The sequence below is a fragment of the Giraffa tippelskirchi genome, chromosome 5, assembly GCF_054371585.1.
Source record: "Giraffa tippelskirchi isolate mGirTip1 chromosome 5, T2T-mGirTip1v1.2.pri, whole genome shotgun sequence".
Lineage (NCBI taxonomy): Eukaryota > Metazoa > Chordata > Mammalia > Artiodactyla > Giraffidae > Giraffa > Giraffa tippelskirchi.
In genome coordinates this window covers 113,859,230-113,881,250 of record NC_137279.1, presented here as the reverse complement: position 1 = coordinate 113,881,250, position 22,021 = coordinate 113,859,230, and the positions used below count along the sequence as shown (strand labels likewise).

Below are 22,021 nucleotides of genomic sequence, written 5' to 3'. Positions count from 1 at the left end.
ATAAGGGTGGTGTCATCCGCATATCTGAGGTCATTGATATCTCTCCCGGCAATCTTGATTCCAGCTTGTGTTTCTTCCAGCCCAGTGTTTCTCATGATGTACTCTGCATATAAGTTAAATAAGCAGGGTGACAATATACAGCCTTGACGTACTCCTTTTCCTACTTGGAACCAGTCTGTTGTTCCATGTCCAGTTCGAACTGTTGCTTCCTGACCTGCATACAGGTTTCTCAAGAGGCAGGTCAGATGATCTGGTATTCCCATCTCTTTCAGAATTTTCCACAGTTTATTGTGATCCACACAGTCAAAGGCTTTGGCATAGTCAATAAAGCAGAAATAGATGTTTTTCTGGAACTCTCTTGCTTTTTCGATGATCCAGCGGATATTGGCAATTTGATCTCTGGTTCCTCTGCCTTTTCTAAAACCAGCTTGAACATCTGGAAGTTCACGGTTCACATATTGCTGAAGCCTGGCTTGGAGAATTTTGAACATTACTTTACTAGCATGTGAGATGAGTGCAATTGTGCGGTAGTTTGAGCATTCTTTGGCATTGCCTTTCTTTGGGATTGGAACGAAAACTGACCTTTTCCAGTCCTGTGGCAACTGCTGAGTTTTCCAAATTTCCTAGGCCCTCTCGGCCGCTGCCCCCGGCCCCTGGCCCTGCCTACCTGCCTAGCCCCTCTCGGCCGCCGCCCCCGGCCCGGCCTAGCTCCTCTCGGCCACGCTTCTGCGCCGAGCCGTCGCAGCCTCCTCACTTCTGCTGTTTATAAATTACTGAGGCATAATTGATATAACGTTATATTAGCTTTAGATGTACAACATAGTCATTTGATATTTGTATATGCTACGAAGTGATTACCACATCAGTTTAGTTAACATTCATCATCATACATAGTTACAGGAAGCCTTTTTTTTCTTGTGATGAGAACTTTTAAGACTTCCTCTCTTAGTAGCTTTCCAATATGCAATACAGTGTTATTAATTGTAGTCACCATGACCTCATGACTTATTTATTTTATAACTGAAAGTTTGTACATTTTGATCCCCTCACCAGTTTCACCCACCCACATATCAGTGAGAGCATATACTATTTGTACATATGTCTCTGACTTATTTCACTTAGCATAATACCCTTGGGGTCCACCCATGCTGTCAAAAAATGGCAATATTTCCATCTTATTTTTGGCTGAATAATATTCCATTGTGTGTGTGTGTTTCACATCTTTCTTTATCCATTAACTTATTGATGGACACAGGTTGTTTCTGTATCTTGGCTATTGTGAATAATCCTACAATGAACATGGCAGGGAACTGTGTATGCAGATATCTTTTAGAGTTAGTATTTCCATTTTTTCCTCCTCCCCAGATAAATACCCTGAAATGGAATTGTTGGATCATATGGTAGTTCTGTTTTTGATTTTTTTAAGAACTCACTATTTTCTATAGTGGTTGTACCAGTTTACACTCTCACCAGCAGTGCACAAGGGTTCTCTTTTCTCTACACGCTCATCAACACTTGTTATTTCTTGTCTTTTTGATGATAGCCATTCTAACAGTGATTTTGGTTTGTAGCTCCCTGATGATTAGTGATGTTGAGCACTTTTTCACGAACCTGGATGTCTTTGGAAAAATGTCTGTTGAGATCCTCTGCCCATTTTTTAATTGGATTATTTGGTTTTAATCAGATTGTGTGTGTGTGTGTTTTATATTTTGGCTATCAATCCGTTACCAGATATGATTTGCAAATATTTTCTCTCTTCATTCAGGAGGTTGTCGTTTAATTTTGTTGATAGTTCCCTTTGCTATGCAGAAGTTTTTTAGTTTGATGTAGTCCCGTTTGCTTATTTTTGCTTTTATTTCCTCTGGCTTTTGATGTTAAATCAAAAAATCATGGGCAAGACCAACGACAAGGAGCTTACCACCTGTTTTCCTCAATAACGTTTAGGGTTTCGTGTCTTACATTCAGTTTAATCCAGTTAGAGTTAATTTTTGTGTACGGTGTAAGATAGTGGTCTAGTTGCCTTCTTTTGAATGTGACTATCCAGTGCTTCCCTGGTAGCTCAGCTGGTAAAGAATCTGCCTGCAATGCGGGAGACCCCAGTTGGATTCCTGGGTCAGGAAGATCCCCTGGAGAAGGGACAGGCTACCCACTCCAATATTCTTGGGCTTCCCTGGTGGCTTGGACAGTAAAGAATCCTACTGCAATGTAGGAGACCTGGGTTCAATCCCTGAGTTGGGACGATCCCCTGGAGGAGGGCATGGCAACCCCACTCCAGTATTCTTGCCTGGAGAATCCCATGGGCAGAGGAGCCTGGCAGGCTACTACATACAGTCCATGGGGGTCACAAAAAGTTGGACACAGCTGAGGGACTAAGCACAGCAAATCCAGTGATAAACTTGGGAGAGTAGTTTTATTGGAGTCATAGGAATAGATGCCAGGTTTTAAGGGATTCCCTTGTGGCTTCCCTTCTGACTTCCCTTACATGGTTTCCATTGTGGCTCAGCTGGCAAAGAATCCACCTGCAATGTGGGAGACCTAGGTTTGATTCCTACGTTGGGAAGATCCCCTGGAGAAGGGAAAGGCTACCCACTCCAGTATTCTGGCCTGGAGAATTCTATGAATTGTAGAGTTGCAAAGAGCAACTTTCACTTTCACTTTTAAGGGATTAGGGAGTGAGCAGGTGGTGAAGCCCTGGAAGCAGTGAGTGTAATTTCTTTTTTCTTTTGCAAAGTTTGTTAAGAAAGGGAGAAAAGTGCAATTAGGTAAAGGAGGGGAAACAGGAACAAACAATTTTATGTTTTTACTTTTAGGATAGAAATTTGAAAATGATTATAGGTTGGGGCAAAAGAATAGTGTAAGAGACAATAGGGGTACAAATATTAAAAACAAACCCAAAACTGAAAGTCTTTCTTTTGTTTTAAAGAAAAATATTTTTTTTCTGTCCTGAAACCTGTTTACTGGTTTCAGAAGAAATTTTAGGGCTTTTAGTAATCAAATTCTATCTCCAAGCATTGTGGCTTAGAAACTAGCTTACACGCAAGATTTATTTTATCTTAATCAAATGAGAAACTACCCATAGTTTTGATTTTGGACTTTACATATTTGCTTCATTTCTTCATAGTGAGTAATCACTCACGTCACTTTCGAGTGAACTTATTTAGTGACATTTTCTTTCTAGTTATAATTTTATATACTTCCTTGTTCATAGACTACAGCCACATTTCTGTAGCAGTAATTAGAATTACTGGGAATTACTGTAGAATTCTGGGAATTCTCTGGTGCTGGTGTTTAAGCATAAAGTTATTAACATTTTATCTTCTGTTATCTTTTGAGGCCAATTCAGAGTCCCTAAAGGTATTTTTTTATTATTACCTCTGGCTACCATCTGGTCATGAAGGTCTCCCCATTTTGGTCATTCCTTATGGTTGAGGAATGACTTCCAGTTCAAATAAATATCTTACTTGGTCTGTCCTATGGATGTTATTATTTACATTATGTACAAGGCAGAAGCAGTTTTAGAAATAACAGCCCCAGGAAGGTAGTTAGAAAAGATTGTTCATGGTCCTTGCCTAACAAGGGGATTGGTTCTAAAATTTTGCTTGTAGGCTAAATCAGTAAATAATGTTTTATAAGCAATCATAAATTACCTTCATAATTTCTGTTAATGGAACAATAAGCAATCATTGTTAACAATGTAGATAATATGCATTTGTAATTATGTGCAGTTGAGAATTGTAAACTCTCTCATTGTATAGTGTAAGGCTTCCTGAAGCAACCAGGAACTCAGTAATAACTACACAGTTAATTAGCACTGGCTGCTTCTTAATTTGAGAAACTGTAAATTAGTACCAACTGATAGTAAGTCCAGAATCTGCTAAGGTAATCCTTAAAAACCAGCATACAAAACAATTGGGAAGCTGTGTAAAATATTTATGGCAGTTTTTCTAGCTCAGCTACTCTGCTTGCACTGCGGTTTCCTTCTACCTGAGGAATGGTATCAGACATGTCAAGTGATGCAATGTGATGCATAAATATGAAGCTTACACTGGCTGTAATCAAAGTCATCAGGAGATAACATACCAGGTCTCTGCCACTCAAGAAATATCCCACCGTGTATTTTCAGTACAGTCCTTTTATATGCTGCTGCTGCTAAGTCGCTTCAGTCGTGTCCGACTCTGTGCGACCCCATAGACGGCAGCCCACTGGGCTCCCCCGTCCCTGGGATTCTCCAGGCAAGAATACTGGAGTGGGCTGCCATTTCCTTCTCCAATGCATGAAAGTGAAAAGTGAAAGTGAAGCCGCTCAGTCGTGACCGACCCCTAGCGACCCCATAGACTGCAGCCTACTAGGCTCCTCCGTCCATGGAATTTTCCAGGCAAGAGTACTGGAGTGGGGTGCCATTGCCTTCTCCCCTTTTATATGCAACCTCCTTGTAATCTCATTTTTTCATTGCTGCACAGATCTCTCCCAGTCTATCCCCCAGACCTCTGTTAAGTAGAGTTAGCCAGTGTGTTGCTGTGCCTTTGATTTTAATTTACTTCACTTGAATGAGTTTTTCCTGATTATTGTATCGTTATATTAAGGATAACCAAGAGAGCCAGAGTGGAGCCTTCAAAGTCCATTTTTAATATTATTTTGTACTGTTTCATCACATAGGGGCTTTTCTGGTGGCTCAGATGGTAAAGGATCTGCCTGCAATGCAGGAGACCCAGGTTCAATGCTTGGGTCGGGAAGATCCCCTCAAGAAGGGAATGTCTACCCACTCCCACTCCAGTATTCTTATCTGGAGAATTCAGTGGACAGAGGAGCCTGGTGGGCTACAGTTCTTGGGGTCGCAAAGAGTCAGATGTTACTGAGTGACTTAACACTTTCACTTTTTTTTCATTTTGTCACATACCAGCTGAGTCACTGGCCTATTTCTCTCTGGATCTCAAGAATGTAGACATTCTGCAGTTTTCTCCTCCTTATCTGTATTTCCAGATAGGTTTTGGTGGCCAATGCATGTTCTTTGGAATTCACTATTTAATATCACTATACCAGAAAACCTCCTCTGATACTTTAGAGTTCCCTTTCAATAATTACGCTTATGAAAATATCAGAGTACTTTTTTAACACACAGCAAAACTTCATTAAAGTCCTCTCTTGCTGTCAGTATTTTTCATTTGCAAAGCAGCTCCAAACATGGATATAAAATGTCCCAGAAGTTTATAGGAACAAGAGAATAATTTTGTCCAGGGCTCAGGAAATGCATCATAGAATGTTTTTGAGTGAAGTCTTGATTTGTTAACACTTTGTAGTTTACACAGATATATATATAAAGCGGTAAAGAATCTGCCTGCAGATTCAGAGCCAGTGATGCAGGAGATTCTTGTTCTATCGCTGAGTTGGGAAGATCCCCTGGAGAAGGAAATAGCAACCCACTCCAGTATTCTTGCCTGGAAAGTCCCATGGACAGAGGAACCTGGTGGGCTATAATCCACCAAGAGTTAGACATGACTTAGTGACTACACAACTATATGTGTATGTGTGTGTGTGTGTATTTAATTTTAAATTACTATGTTTTCTGAGTCGCTTAAACAATGGAAATCTATAGTCTCACAGTTCTGGAGGCTGGATGTTCAAGATCAAGGTGTGGTCAAGTTTGGTCCTATGTTGCAGATCCCTGCCTTCTTGCGGTGTTCTCACATGGCTTCTCTCTGTGTGCCTGCGTACTTTGTGTTTCTAAATTACCCCTTACTGTAAATTTTTATAGATTTTATAGATTCAGGCAACATGTTTGCCAACTTATATAATATATAAATGTGTAGATATATATAATTTATACTAATATGTTTAGCTAAAATCAAAGCATTTCATAAAAGAGAAAACTTATGTAAAGGAAAGTAATTTGTGCAACATCAATGTTGAAATTAGACTTGAGCCTAGGTCCTCTGAGTCCAAGATTGGTTCCCTTTCCTATATTATGTGGATGAGGTTGGATCATAGGAAAAGGATAGAAAGCATTTAGGAGGGCATCCTAAAGGAATAGAACAGCATTAGGCAGGCGTACATACATAGAGCTTGGATAGGGAGTAGGTATAATTCAGTTAGGTGAAGTTAATGAAGGTAATCAGAGAGGGTCAAGTTTGAGAGGCTGAGAGATGGACCTTGGAGGGATGAATGCATAGTTGAAGAATTTGGCCTCTGGTCTTCAGACGAAAAGGAATCATTCATTTCTTGATCTGGAAACTAAAAGGAGCCATTCATTTCTTGATTTGGAAACTGGCTAATTGAATAAATGACTGAAGAAACTGTATCTGTTATTTTCACATATGCCTTTAGACAATTCAGGAAGGGGAAAAAAGCCCTCTTGTTCAAAGTAAAATATTTTTTAGAGAACAGGTAACCTCTGAATTGGTTTCTGGCCTTTTTTTTTTATTCTGAAGATACTTTTAATTCTTTTTTGTGTGTGCAATTCTTCGTGTCTTAATCAGAAATGGTACCTGTGATAGTTTTTTGCTTTTTGTTTAGTCCTTTGCTTTTTGTTTAGTTTATAGAAAAATAAACTATTTTTCATGTATGATAAAATATTTGTCAAAAATATTCGTTTTGATTCTACATAGTACCTAGGTCAACACTTGTTTCTCAGTAAAGAAATTGAGGCCCCAGCAGGTTAAATGATTTGTCCAAAGTCAATATAGTTTATACTAGAAAAGGTCTTGATACTTTATTTTTTCTCTTTCCATTATGGCATCCAGCTTTCCTTTGGCTGGCTAATAAGCTGAAAAGTTATGAATAGAAAAGTATATGTTAGAGAATAGATCTGTAGTTGCTGGAGGTGGGAGGAGGGTGTGGATTAGGAAATTTGGATTGGCAGATGCAAATTATTATATATAGAAATAGATAAACAAGGTCCTATTGTATAGCACAGTGAACTGTATTCAATATCATATAAAACCATAATGGAAAAGAATTTGAAAAAGTATATATATAACTGAATCACTTTTCTGTACACCAGAAACTAACACAGCATTGTAAATCAACTATACTTCAATTAAAAAAAAGAAAGAAAACTATAGGTTAAACTGAGAGGTGACCTGGGTGCTAGTCTTCTTTTTTTATGTTATTCTAATTGTATTCATTGTTTAAAAATACGATCCAAAAGTATGTAGAAAGAATCACCTGTGAGTTTATGTGAGGGTACTTAAAGAATACATGTTTCTCTAGATAAACATCAATTCATATTTTGAGTTTAAACACTTTTTACTCACAAAAACAATTATTAGTCAATTATCATACTATAAAAATGGGGCATAACTTTACATACTTTTTTCAAAATGAAATTTCTCATTAGGCCATCTGCCAAGTCATTGAATGGTGGTCTTTCTTGCATGACCCTTCAGTTTTTTGTAATATGTACAGCAGATTATTAACAAGCAAGTATCTGGCAAACATTGGAGGACTACTATATATCAAATAGTACTGCTTCTTACATGGAATTTTTCTCTAGAACAGTTCTGGGCAGTGAACTATGATCTGTTGACAAACTTGCCAGCATTAGAGCTTGGTCCTTTCTCTACCCCTCTTCATGATGCAGGAGGAGCCTCATCTATTCAGGGCCACTCCCTCCAGCTATAGTTTGAATCCCATCCCCTCTGACTTTCTGGCACCATTGTTCATACCCTCTCAACTCTGACTTTTTCTCTTTACTGGTTCCCTCCTATAAAACTAAGCATGTTAAAATGAAATCCTTGTTCTACACCATATGGGCTGCCACTCTAATTTTTTCCATTGTATTACTAAAATATTTGAAATCAATTGTCCGTGGTCCCTGTATCTACTTCCCTTAGTCATGTGCCTTCACCTGCACCTTTTCACCAAACTACACAGTATTATCAGTGACTTCATTGTTGCTTCTTTTTCATCTTTATCTTACCTGACCTCTCTGCCACATTTGATTTTGTTGAACTCTTCCTTCTTAAAAATCTTTTGGTAATAACATGATCTCCTTTGTTTCTCTCTGTTGCCACCGGAGTCTCCTTTGCCTGCCCCCCTTCTTCTCCTGTATCTTTTGTATCAGTGTTCCACAGAGGTCCAGACTCTAGCATGGTGGCACATGGAAGTGTTCTGGTTCCTTGATGTAGAAGCTCTTTGAAAAAGGACCAGAAAGCTATCCTTTTGGGTTTTTATGAAGCCTTCGTTGTTTAGTCCAGATTGTCTAAATCATTGGTCTATGGCTATTGATTCAACCTTAAAGCCTCCTCTCCCCTCCACAGAAATCATGGGGTAGGACTGAAAGTTCCAATCCTCTATTCTCATGGTTGGTTCTCCTGGCTACCAGCCCCCACCCTAGGGAGGGATCTAAAAGTCACTTCACTCACATAACAAAAGACACCTTTATTATCAACAATTAGGAAATTCCAAGGGTTTGGGGAACTGTGAGCCAGGAACAGTCGATGAAGACCAAGTATATATGAGAAATATATTTTGGTCATCTGAACAAACATGTATTTCTGCTAAGTTATATTATCACAGGGACTCTCAGGCTCCTCACCCTCAAGATGTCCAAAACTGGATTGTCATTTCCCTCACTAACACTACTAGCAGAATGAATGAATGTATAATTGAGTGAATGAATGAATGAAAAAAATCTTGTGTTCAGTTTTTTCCACTGAATGATAGTACATTCAGCTCCTCAAGCCATAAATACTTGTGGGGTAAGAGACATTCACTGATCCTTAGTGTTGTATGTGAAAGTCACAACTTTATAGACCTAATTTATCCTTGGAGTCTCAAAATGCTGTTTTTACCTCAGTTCCCAAAGGTTCATTTTTTCAGGAATCTGTATCTTTTATAAAATAGAAAGCTCAATTACTGTTGAAGAAAATTCTCTATAAAATTTAACCATTATTTCTCTCTGGAAGGCAAATGTAAGTGGACTTGAACTACTTATATCCTTGATAGTAACAATTTCTAACATCTATTATTGAGGTCCATTATAAATCAGGCATTGTTCCAAATACCAAGTGTAATAATTCACTTGATTTCCCAAAATTTCCATGAGGTATAAGTACTGTTACCATCTCTGCTTCGTAAAGGAGGAAATGGAAATGCAGAGTTTAAGGATTGTGTCAGGGTGATAACTGGCAAGAAGAACGCATAGGATTTGAACCCAGTCAGACTGGCTCAGGAGATAAGCTGTTAACGTCCATGCGGTAATGCTGTCTGGCAGAAAGCTTGCATTCTTCATGACCGTTTTTTACTGCTGTTTTTAACAAGTTAAAAATGCTTTGAGTTAACAAAATATGGCATAATTTTAGTATGTGCCTAGAGTACATGTGTGCAAGTTATTCTTAGAATATTAAGTAATACAGTTCTAAGTAGTTGTAAAAAATGGATCCATAATGTTCACTTCATTTTATATTATTGGTATTTAAGACTTTTTAGATTTTCTTTGACTCTTTTGAAGCATAAACAATGGCCATAGCAACATTTATCTTCTGTTAAGTAAGTCCCCTGTTTACATATTTCACAATCAGCAGCTTTATCATTTTATCTTACAAATACTTGGTTCTCCACAGTATCAACACAAATCATATTCTGTTGCTTTGTTTCTTGAAAATGGTTAGGCAACTATATAAGACTCATAGGAAATTAATGAGTCACATAACGGAAAGCATTTACTAATGTGACTTTTGTCTCAGTTGTCAAGTAGTCTGAGTTTGTTTCCATGGTAACTCATCAGTATAACAAACTGTCACTACTAACTTGGCTACTTTTGTTTGTTTGTGTGGTCTGGACCATTTTCTGACAGCTGTGTGTGTGTTCATTAGAGATTATCACACAAAAAAATTGAGAAATTGTTGAAGGCACACAAAAATTTTTTTGTTTGGAGAAATTGTTTGAAACTCCAAGGCTATTATTTTGATAGTATAAAATCTAAAAGATTATTTGAATTAATATATTCTATTTGAATTTCTATTAAGAAAGAGCATAGTCAGGGGTACCTTAGGCTTATAAATTAAAAAAATTCATTTATAATATTGATTCCTTTCAAATATATATTAATTTTTGGAGAATCTGCCAGAAACAAAGCAAGGATAAAGGAAATCAGGACCACATCCTGGGGGATGAGGACTGAATGGAATGATGGAGGAGGCCAACTCAGCCAGTTTCTGCCACCCTGGAGCATGGAGTGGCAGTGCTCCAGGAGAGAGAATGCTGGACGCTGAGGTATTCGGGGAACCGAGGCAGGCCAGGTCAGACAGGACACCAGGCTTTCATCTGGAGGCTGAGTTGGGGAAAGATTCCTAGAGGGGGTAATGACTAGTCTAAGTGAGTTAGAACTAAACTGAGGAATGTGGTAGTTGAAAGGGAAAGTAGATGGTGGACAGGTAAAGAAAACATCATGAACAAAGGCATACAAATGAGAAATAGTGTGAAGTAAGTGGAGAATGACAATCAGTGTGAGACCGAGAGGGTCTAGCGATAAGACTAAAGTGTCTCATTATGGAGATGCCATGTTAAGGAGGTAGGGCCAAATCTGAAATGGGGAAACAGTGACAGAGTTTAAACAGAGGAAGGATGTCACCTTCTCTATTTTAGAAGGAGCTCTGTGGTAACATGAGGAAGGTAGATTTGAGTGGGGGCCATTTAGGAAAATGTTGCCATATTTCAGCGAAGAATTGTTGAGGGACAAAATTAGGGTAGTGGGACTAGACACAGGAAAGAGATTGACTTAGGAATAGTTGTAAAGTAATATAGACAGGAATTGGTAATTGAGACTGTTCGTTTGTGGCCCATGAATGACATTTATGTGGTTAGTCCACAAATGTTTATTGAGTGTTTACTGTGGTTGGCAGTATATTGTGCAGAGTATTATACAAAGTTCTTATTCTGCCTTCATTTTTGGATTTTCCCCCCAATAAGGATTCTTTATTGTGCCATGTTGTGAGTTAATTAATAGGTGAGTACACTTTTCATAGCTCATTTCATCCCAGCCTGGTCTCTTGGCTCATTATTAGACTTTCTTACTCTCACATAAGAACCTGACCCAGAGTCCTAGTTCATATGTCAGTCTACTACTTGGGAGATTGTATTCATGTCTCTGGATAGTGTCTTAATCCCTAGAAAGTTAACATTCTTGCCTTGTACTTACAGGAAACATTTCCTGTTTTTCCCCATTGATTATGCTATTAGCTATAGGCTTTTCATATGTGGTCCTTACTGGATTCAGGTAAGTTTCTGGTCTACCTATTTTGTTAAAAGAGTCTTTATCATGAATGGATGTTGATTTTGTGAAATACTTTTGTCTGCATCTATAGAGATGATCATTTCATTCCAATCCCAAAGAAAGGCAATGCCAAAGAATGTTCAAACTACTGCACAGTTGCACTCATCTCATATGCTGGCAAATAATGCTCAAAATTCTCCAAGCCAGGCTTCAACAGTACGTGAACCGTGAACTTCCAGATATTCAAGCTGGATTTAGAAAAGGCAGAGGAACCAGAGATCAAATTGCCAACATCTGCTGGATCATCGAAAAAGCAAGAGAGTTCCAGAAAAACATCTATTTCTGCTTTATTGACTATGCCAAAGCCTTTGACTCTGTGGATCACAACAAATTGGAAAATTCTTAAAGAGATGGGAATACCAGACCACCTGACCTGCCTCCTGAGAAATCTGTATGCAGGTCAAGAAGCAACAGTTAAAACTGGACATGGAACAAGAGACTGGTTCCAAATCAGGAAAGGAATACGTCAAGGCTGTATATTGTTGCCCTGCTTATTTAACTTATATGAAGAGTACATCATGAGAAATGCTGGGCTAGAGGAAGCACAAGCTAGAATCAAGATTGCTGGGAGAAATATCAGTAACCTCAGATATGCAGATGACACCACCCTTATGGCAGAAAGCGAAGAAGAACTAAAGAGCCTCTTGATGAAAGTGAAAGAGGAGAGTGAAAAAGTTGGCTTAAAGCTCAACATTCAGAAAACTAAGATCATGGCATCCAGTCCCATCATTTCATGGCAAATAGATGGGGAAACACTGGAAACAGTAAGAGACTTTATTTTGGGGGGGGAGGCTCCAAAATCACTGCAGATGGTGACTGCAACCATGAAATTAAAAGATACTTGCTCCTTGAAAGAAAAGCTATGACCACCTAGACAGCTTATTAAAAAGCAGAGACATTACTTTCCCAACAGAGGTCTGTCTAGTCAAAGCTATGGTTTTTCCAGCAGCCATGTATGGATGTGAGAGTTGGACTATAAAGAAAGCTGAGTGCCGAAGAATTGATGCTTTTGAACTATGTTGTTGGAGAAGACTCTTGAGAGTCCCTTGGACTGCAAGGAGATCCAACCAATCCATCCTAAAGAAAATCAATCCTGAATATTCACTGGAAGGACTGATGCTGAAGCTGAAGCTCCAATGCGTTGGTCATCTGGTGCGAAGAACTGGCTGGAAAAGCAGCCAGTTCTGGAAAAGCCCCCGATGCTGGGAAAGATTGAAGGCAGGAGGAGAAGGGGACAACAGAGGATGGGATGGTTGGATGGCATCACCAACTCGATGGACATGAGTTTGAGTAAGCTCCGGGAGTTGGTGATGGACAGGGAAGCCTGGCGTGCTGCAGTCTATGGGGTTGCAGAGAGTCAGACACAACTGAGTGACTGAACTGAACTAAATTGAGATGATCTTGTGGTTTTTATCTTTCATTCTGTTATTGTGGTGTATATATCATGTTGATTTTGCATGTGTTGATCCTTTTAATATGTTGTTAAATTCAGTTTGCCAGTATTTTTATTGAGAATTTTTGTATCTATCTTTATCAGAGATACCGGTCCATAGTTTTATTTTCTTGTGGTGGTTTTATCTGGCTTTGGTATCAGGATGATGCTACTTATAAAATGAGTTTCAAAGTGTTCCTTCTTTTCTGTTTTTTTGGAAAAGTTTAAGAAGGATTTGTATTATTCTTTGAGTATTTAGTAGAATTCACCCCTGAAGCTAGCTGATCCTGGGCTTTGTTGGTTGCTGTTGTTGTTGGGAGGTTTTTGATTACTGACTCAATCTCCTTATTTTGTATTGGTTTGTTCAAGTTTTCTTCTTGGTTGTTTTGGTAAGTTGTATGTTTCTAGGAGTTTACTGATTTCCTCTGGGTGATCCTATTTGTTACCATGTTAGTTTCCTGTATGTTCCTTTTTTAAAAACAGCATCCTATTCCTGTATGGTAGATGTACTTTCTTTCTCTCTGATATTCTTTTCTTCTTCCAGTGTAGACTTTGTTTTGTTCAAGTTGTTTTTTGTTTTGGGGTTTTTGTTTGTTTGTTTGTTTTTGCTATTTATTGATCTCTGTATTTCATATTATGGAATGTTCCTTAAGTATCTGCTCATATTTAACTGTGGAGCACTAAAAGTTGAGTAAAAGCTTTGTGCATGTGGAGGGTGCTCATTGACTCTGCCTTTTGTCCTTCCTTCATTCTACTTCAAGATCAATTTTAAATTCTTGCTCTTGGCTTTCAGTGTTACCAGCTTAAGGTTCAGCATTCTTTGATTTGCTTAATCAGTCATTACTTGTCTGTTGCTGCCTTTTTTTTTTTTCTTGTCTCCTGTCTAGTTTTCTTTGTCCTTGTATGATGGTGACTTAAAAAAAATTTTTTTTAATTTAGAAAGTTTGGAGGAGGGAGCTGAAGCTAATCCAGGTACCCATACTGCCATCCTTGATCAGAAGTTTTTATATTTAATTTTATCAGAAAAGTAAAATAGCAGGGTTTTTTTAATGTTATTTCTGGTTCTTGATCATTTATCAGTGGTCTCAATGATAGGAACTACCAAGCCTTGAAGCTCAAAATACTCCTGAAGAGTCCAGGAGTACTGGGACTTGTTTATCTGCATACCTTAAGGGGGAAGCTCCAGAGACCATGGCTGATGCCTTGAGCAAGTCTTTAGGCTAAGAGATGTTTAGAGTAAAGGTTGTTATTCTCATTATTCACTGGTTTTTCAAATTCACTTATTTTTGAGTATACAGGTTAGCTACTTCTCATCTTACTGGGAATGCCTCAGGTTGCCTCACAAATACCTTCAGACTTATCCTTTGCCAAGCAACTCTTGTTCTACCTGAGCTGTATACAGATAAGTTATGCAGATAAATTGCACGCCTGCTGGATTTCTAGGGAAATTCCCCTAAGAACACATGCATTATCTTCATATCATAATATCTTAAATCAGCTAAAGCTTCCCAATGAAAAAAAAAAAGCTAAAGTTACTACAGTTAAACCTATGATAAAATACACACCCTTGTCTCTGTTTGTATATTGCATGCACATACCACACACAGACACATAGTTGGCTTTTAAATTATATTTGTTTTTGCTTTTCTTGTTTTTGGATGTCTGTGCATTGATAGAGAAATCTATAAAAGCAAATCGATTGGTCCCAGTACAAATTCACTTTATTCACTAAGGCAGCTACAAATTGACTCCCTGTCACATTCACCATCCTCAGCCTTACAAGTCACCCATCAGCTACTATCATCCTATAGAAGTCACCTCATGATTACTTTCCTAAGAAAATAAAAACCGTTTAACCTGAGCTCTCTTGCTTTTCCTTTCTGCTTTCTCCAGCTCTGTTTTTGCTCACTGCCTTTCTTTTCTTCTGACATTAGAGGAATAATTATCCTTCCTTTCTAAGAGAATGGTAGAGGGAACAGCATGTACAGAGAGACCTGGAAACTTGAAAGGGCAGAGTTGTTGAAAAAAATGGGCACATGGACTTTCGAGTTAAATGAGCCTGGTTTGAATGCCAGTGGTGCTGCTTCCTACCTAAAGGACCCACAGTTAACATCTCTCCTTATGCACTTTTCAGTTCAGTCACTCAGTTGTGTCCGACTCTTTTCGATCCGTGGACTGCAGCATGCCAGGCTTCCCTGTTCATCACCAACTCCCAGAGTTTACTCAAACCCATGTCCATCGAGTCAGTAATGCCATCCAACCGTCTCATCCTCTGTCGTCCCCTTCTCCTCCTGCCCCCAATCCTTCCCAGCATCAGGGTCTTTTCCAATGAGTCAACTCTTCGCATGAGGTGGCCAAAGTATTGGAGTTTCAGCTTCAACATCAGTCCTTCCAATGAACACCCAGGACTGATCTCCTTTAAGATGGACTGGTTGGATCTCCTTGCAGTCCAATGGACTCTCAAGAGTCTTCTCCAACACCACAGTTCAAAAGCATCAATTCTTCAGCGCTCAGCTTTCTTTATAGTCCAGCTCTCACATCCATACATGACTACTGGAAAAACCATAGCCTTGACTAGATGGACCTCTGTTGGCAAAGTAATGTCTCTGCTTTTTAATAAGCTGTCTAGGTTGGTCATAGCTTTTCTTTCAAGGAGCAAGCATCTTTTAATTTCATGGCTGCAATCACCATCCGCAGTGATTTTGGAGCCCAAGAAAATAAAGTCTCTCACTGTTTCCACTGTTTCCCCATCTATTTGCCATGAAGTGATGGGACCGGATGCCATGATCTTAGTTTTCTGAATGTTGAGCTTTAAGCCAACTTTTTCACTCTCCTCTTTCACTTTCATCAAGAGGCTCTTTAGTGCTTCTTCACTTCCTTACCTATAAAGTGAGGATAGTGCCAGCTGCCTAGGTTGTTATCCCTGGGGTTGTTGTGAGATTAAATAACATGTGGTGAACTGTCCATAAATGGTAGCTGCTGTTGCTCCTGTGGCTGGAATAGGAGTAAAGCTGTGACAGTAGTTGTTTTAGAATAAGTATTTTTACATTTCTATCTTTTACACTAACTAAACTCTAAGCCCAGTCTGGTTAAAAAACAGTTATTCTGATATTCATATTTTAATCACCTAGCACATACTCATCACATCTAATATAAACAAATGTGTATTGTGTGTTGAATGAATGGTGAAGCATCATTCTATATTGATTGAATTGATAAGTAAATTCACTATTTTTCAGTTGCCTGTGAATAATTAAAACTTTCTGAAGATTTTCAGATCATGTGGTTAGGAATTTGTTTTCTTCATATTTCACTGTTTCCAAATATTTACATTATGGACTTGAGTGAAATAGTATGTGTGCTTTTTAACACGTCATCAATACTATCATAGTTAATTAACTGGTTCTTTTTTTTTCCCCCCTCAGGGAGGTGGTGCAAGCAAACTGTGTTCACTGGAGAAAGAAGTTCTCATTTATGTGCAAAATGAGTGCTAGTGCCACCACAGGTGTCCTGGACCCTTGTATCTACAGAGTATCTGTGAGGAAGGTATAAAAACAGCCTATTACTTCTCTCCTTTCAGAAACCGTGGTTAGTTCCGTAGTCACTGACTCACTTTAGTTAGCTCTGCTTTACTGTTAGAACTGTTATATGTACTTTCACTTCATACCTGCCGCATAGTTTAAATTGCTATGATAAATATGATGAGGAATCTGAAGAAATAAATTAAAATATTATCAAGAACTTTCATCTCATTATCACTATGCATATAATTATTAATCTTATTTCTATTAGTTTAGGGGCCATAATAGGTCTATAGCCTGCCGTTCATTGTTTCTCTTCTTTATTAGGCAGTTTTTTAGGGACTTTACATATTTTGTGTCTAATAACAGCCCTGAAAATGTGTTATCTTTTCCCTTTTCAGGAAAACCAAGGCTCAAAGAGGTTGTTACTTGCACAAGCTCACTTTGTTAATAAATGATAAATTGGGAACTCAAGCACAAATCTTTCTGATTTTAAACCCATGGTTTTAACTTCCTTTCTACTTACTAAATTGAAGCATATTACCAATAATCTATAAAAATTGTAATCTCATATTGTATCAATGTAACACATTGTAAACTTAAAATAGAAGTGTATGTCTCTCTCAGGTGATAGCCAAGGGGTCCAGGGCTGGTAGAGCAGTTCTGCCATCTTCACTGTATGATGCCCATTTTTAGATCCAAGGAAGTTGCTTTAGTCTTGTTATCTCTCCACCAGTGAGAAAGAAGAAAAAGCAACATGAGAACAAATGCATTCCTTTTTAGGGCATGACTCAAAAGTGCTCATACTGATTAGAACTTAGTTACATGATCACGCCGAACTAGAAGAAAAGCTGTGAATGTAGTCTCTAGCTGAGTGACTGTCAGATTCCCAAATTAAAGAAGGAAAGAACAGATACTAGCGGACCACTAGTATTCTCTTACCATGCTTGGTATATGGAAGTACTTACTGAACTTACTGTACCTTATCCTGTCTATTATGTAAAAGTGAGAACCTGTTAAGAAAAATTAGTAAAGCCAACTATATAAATACTATCTGCATTGCAAAACACACTTTAAGATAATCTTTAACCAAATATCTGGGCACCCCATGACCCAGTCTAGTTGACACATAAAATTAACTGTCACAGATTGTTTGTTAGTCACTCAGTCGTGTCCGACTCTGCAACTCCATAGACTGTAGCCCACCAGGCTTCTCTGTATGTGAAATTCTCTAGGCAGGAATACTGGAGTGGATAGCCATTCCCTTTTCCAGGGGATCTTCCCAATCCAGGGATTGAACCTGTACCCTCCTGCATTGCAGGCAGATTCTTTACCGTTTGAGCCGCCAGGGAAGCCCTGAAAGTAAAAAACCCCTTTGTTAGATTGCTAGGGCAGCTACAACAAAGTATCACAAACTGAGTGGATTAAAACAATTTATTGTCTCACAGTTCTGGAGGCCAGAAGTCCAAAATCAGGATGTCAGTAGGGCCATGCTCTCTCTGAAGGCAAGATGGGGAGAAACTGTTCCATGCCTTTTTCTTAGTTTCTTAGTCTGAGGCTTTCCTTGACTTGGAGCTGCAGCACTCCAGTTACATGGTTGTCTTCTCCCTTTGAGTCTTTATATCATCCACCTGTTGTGCGTGTCTGTGTTCAAATTTCCTGTTTTTTATTAGGACACCAGTCATATTGGATTAGGACTGCATTTTTAACTTGATTATCTGTGTAAAGCCTCCTCTGTTTTCAAATAGGGTCATATTCTGAGGTTCTGCATATTAAGATTTCAGCATTTCTTTTGGGAGAGCACACTTAAATCCATAACAGGCCCTAAAATTATAATAAACTTGGGGATTTATGCTTCTCAAATTAATGGACTAGCTTGTTACAGGCCACCTTTCCCTCAGAAGGGTGAACTAAATAGCTGCTTGAGGCATTAGAAGCTGCCTTCAGCAAGGATTTAAGAAGTTTAGAATCAAAGACCAGGGAAGCATAAAGAGATGAGCCTGACATTTGGCCTTGGTTTTACCCTCAAGTTCAGTTCAGTTCAGTCGCTCAGTCGTGTCCAACTCTTTGCAACCCCATGAACCGCAGCACGCCAGGCCTCCCTGTCCATCACCCACTCCCAGAGTCTACCCAAACCCATGTCCATCAAAGCAGTTGCTAATTTGTAAGCAGTAGCTAAGGAGCTGAGCCAAAAGCAGTGATGGAGAGGCTAAGTAGCTGAGCTGAGATTCTGGCAATTTTACAGGACTAAGGGGACAAAAATGGAGTCCAGAGCCCACTCACAGAAGGAGCCTTGGTAAATACCCTGAGTTTCTAGTTGGGACTCTGTAAGAGTTTCAGCCTAGAAAAATGACTATAATGGCTGTAGATCAACCCTTGGCAAAAATTGACATTCAGCTTCCAATCAGCTTAGTCACTGCTTAAATGAAAGTGATAGGTCCTGACCTTTCTACTTGCCAGAAAAAAATGTATATCTTCTCTGGAGGGGAATAGCATTACTCTGAGCCTAAAATTATTTCTTCAAGTTATCATGCACAAAAAGTTACCAAGCATACGAAAAGATATGACTGCATGACCAAAATCAAAAGGAAAACTCGCGTTTGATAAAAACAAACCCATGGAAGATACAGATTTGGAGAAGATCTAATAAACTTTTTACAATAATTGTAATTAGTCAACAGTATGGGAAATAAGAGAACTTGAAACTATTTTAAAAATTAAATTGAATTTTAGAACTGAAAAATACAGTAGCTAAAATTTAAAGCTAAGTAAATGAAACTAAATCTCAACAGATGTATTTAATAGCAGGTCTGTCACAACTGAAGAACACTTTGGAAAATAAGACAAAAGAAAATATCAGTAGGGAGTTTGGGATTGACTTGTACACACTGCTATATTTAAAATAAATAACCAACAAGGACCTACTATTAAAAAAAAAATGGAGAGAGGACAAGAGATAGATAAGGAATGATACAGATAAGATGAAATTGGCCATGTGTTGATAATTATTAAAACTAATTGATGGGTTTCTGGGGATTTATTATACTACTTCTTCCACTTTTGTGTATGTTTGAAATTTTCCATAATAAAAGAGTTTTAAAAAATTATAAAGGAAGAAAGAGAATATAAGTGTGGGATACACAGAACAGAGTGTAAGACACAGAAAAACAATATGAAGGTCTGACATATATATATATCAATGGAGCCCTGAAAAGAGAGGTGAGAGTTCGTGGAGATTGTGGCTGAGAATCTTCTAAAACTGATGAAAGATATTGAGCCACATATTCAGAAGTGTTGTGAACCTCATGCAGGATAAACAACAAATCTAGCATGTTTAAAGATAGACCACCAGCCTAGCTGGAACATGGAACACATGGAAGTGGGAGTTCTTGGTGATGAGATTGGAGGCACTGGATCAGGTAGTGTAAGGTAAGGGAGTTAGAGAAGGTGAGGTTCAGAATAAGAACGGGACCGGCACTTTACAGGAACAGATCATCTTTAATGAGGGGAGAAGGGGCAGCAGTAAGATTAGTGAGCTTCTGCGCTTACCCAAGAAAAGAGTGAGTATATATAGGCATGTATGTGGAAAGCTACTGTCTTAAGGGGCCTGTTCTTCTCCAAGGTTGTTTCAAGTAGTTATTTCTTAAATGGCTGGGGCAAGGAATTTTGGAGATGGGCCACAGCCTGGACCGGCTGGGAGCTGGACGTAATCAACCTAATGTCCATTTTTTTCTTAGGGTGAGAGAGTTCTTTGTTTTGCATAGAATGGTGGGGAGGACCTGGAAGGGAGTTTTGTTTTTGTTTTTGTTTTTTTTTATAAATTTATTTATTTTAGTTGGGGGCCAATCACTTCACAACATTGCAATAGTTTTTGCCATACATTGACATGAATCTGCCATGGGTTTACATGTGTTCCCCCTCCTGGACCCCCCACCCACCTCCCTCCCCATTCCATCCTTCTGGATCATCCCATTGCCCCGGCCCTGAGCCCTTGTCTCATGCATCGAACATGGAATGGTGTTCTGTTTCACGGGGAGTTTTAACTCCAGGCTATTTTGAGCCATGTAACTTTCCTTCAGGTAGGGCTTTATAGGAGTTTAGATTTTATTCCAATTGTATATTTGGAATCAATTTGTTTGGAATTTGAAATCCATTTGAGGATTTTAAAAAGGAGAGACATGATCTTCTAAGATGACTTTTGCTGCTGTGTGGAGGATGAATTGCAGAAGCCACTTAAGTGATTGGGATAGTTTGGATGAGGAATGCTTATGTTTTGGTGTGGAGTTATAACAGTGGAGGTGGTGTGATTCAGGATGTATTTTGGAGGTAGCCCCCCTACTAATGGATTTAATATGGTGAATGTGGGAAACAAAATTGAGAATAACTCTTAGACCTTTTTCCTTAGCATATGGGTAGATGATTCTGCTGTTTATTGAAATGGCAAAGACATGCATTGGAGCAATTTGGGGGGCAGATAAATAGAGATCAGTAGACCTATTTTGACCATATTAAACTTGAAGTGTCTATGAGACATCAGGGGCTTCCTTAATGGCTCAGCATGTAAAGAGCCTGCCTGCAGTGTAGGAGACCTGGGTTCGATCTCTGGGTCAGGAAGATCGGAGGAGCGCATGGCAACCCACTCCAGTATTCTTGCCAAGAAAATTCCATAGACAGAGGAGCCTGGCAGGCTATATAGTCCATAGGGTCACAAAGAGTTGGAGGTGACTAAAGTGGCTGAGCTCACATGAGACATCAAGTGGACATGTCATGTAGGCATTTAAAATACTAATATGGAACTCAGAGGAGAAGTTCAGACTAAAGATTTGAGTCGTCAGCATACAATTCTTATTTAAAGCCATAGACCTGAATGGGATAGGTCAGCGAGAAAGTGTAGATAGAGGAAACAAGAGGCCCTAGACCAAACACTTAGAAGTGGTATTAAATTGCTTAGCAAGTACAAGAAAGGAGCAAGAATTCATATGTATCACTTCTCGTATACTTTTGGCCAGATCTTAGTCACACTGCTGCTACTGCTGCTAAGTCGCGTCAGTCGTTTCCGACTCTGTGCGACCCCATAGACGGCAGCCCAACAGGCTCCCCCATCCCTGGGATTCTCCAGGCAAGAACACTGGAGTGGGTTGCCATTTCCTTCTCCAATGCATGAAAGTAAAAAGTGAAAGTGAAGTCTCTCAGTCGTGTCTGACTCTTCTTGACCCCATGGACTGCAGCCCACCAGGCTCCTCCATCCATGGGATTTTCCAGGCAAGAGTACTGGAGTGGGGTGCCATTGCCTTCTCCAGTCACACTGCCATAGTACAAAAAGAAAGTGAAAAATGTAGTCAGTTACTTTATTTTGGGTAGCCAAAGCCCAGCTAAAATAGAGGATTCTATTATGATGGAGAGGAAAAGAATGGATATTTGGGAAGCAGCTAGCATACTTTCCACAGAGGTTGAATAAAGGAGTAGTATGTCTTGCAAAGGAGAGTGAGAAGTAGCCAGGGAGGTAGGAAGAAAAGTGGACAATTGTAGCATCTTGGAAGTTTACAGAAAAAAATCTTATTAGGAAGGAGGCAGAGAGGTCAAGTTTGTCATATGCTGTTTTGGAATTAAGTAAGATGAAGCCAAAGCCTTGGGCTTTAATAAAAATGGAGATCATTGGTAATCCTAAGAGCCACTGCAGAGGGAAAATGAGAGCAAAAACCCAATTAGAGTTACTTTGAAGAGAGAGTAGGGTACAGCAAATTTTGGTAAGTCTTTTGGAAAATCTGCCTGTAGACGGGAGCAAAGAAAAGAATT

General features: G+C 39.0%; 1 protein-coding gene across 2 annotated transcripts in view; it reads left to right on the top strand.

Moving 5' to 3' along the window:
- EEIG2 (EEIG family member 2) overlaps window positions 1-22,021 on the top strand; it is a 77,630-nt gene that overhangs the window by 19,285 nt on the left and 36,324 nt on the right. For both annotated transcript variants that reach the window (XM_081487226.1, XM_081487225.1), the window contains exon 2: window positions 16,130-16,250. In XM_081487226.1, the coding sequence (XP_081343352.1) occupies window positions 16,130-16,250 (121 nt within the window). The remainder of the gene's footprint in view (window positions 1-16,129; window positions 16,251-22,021) is intronic.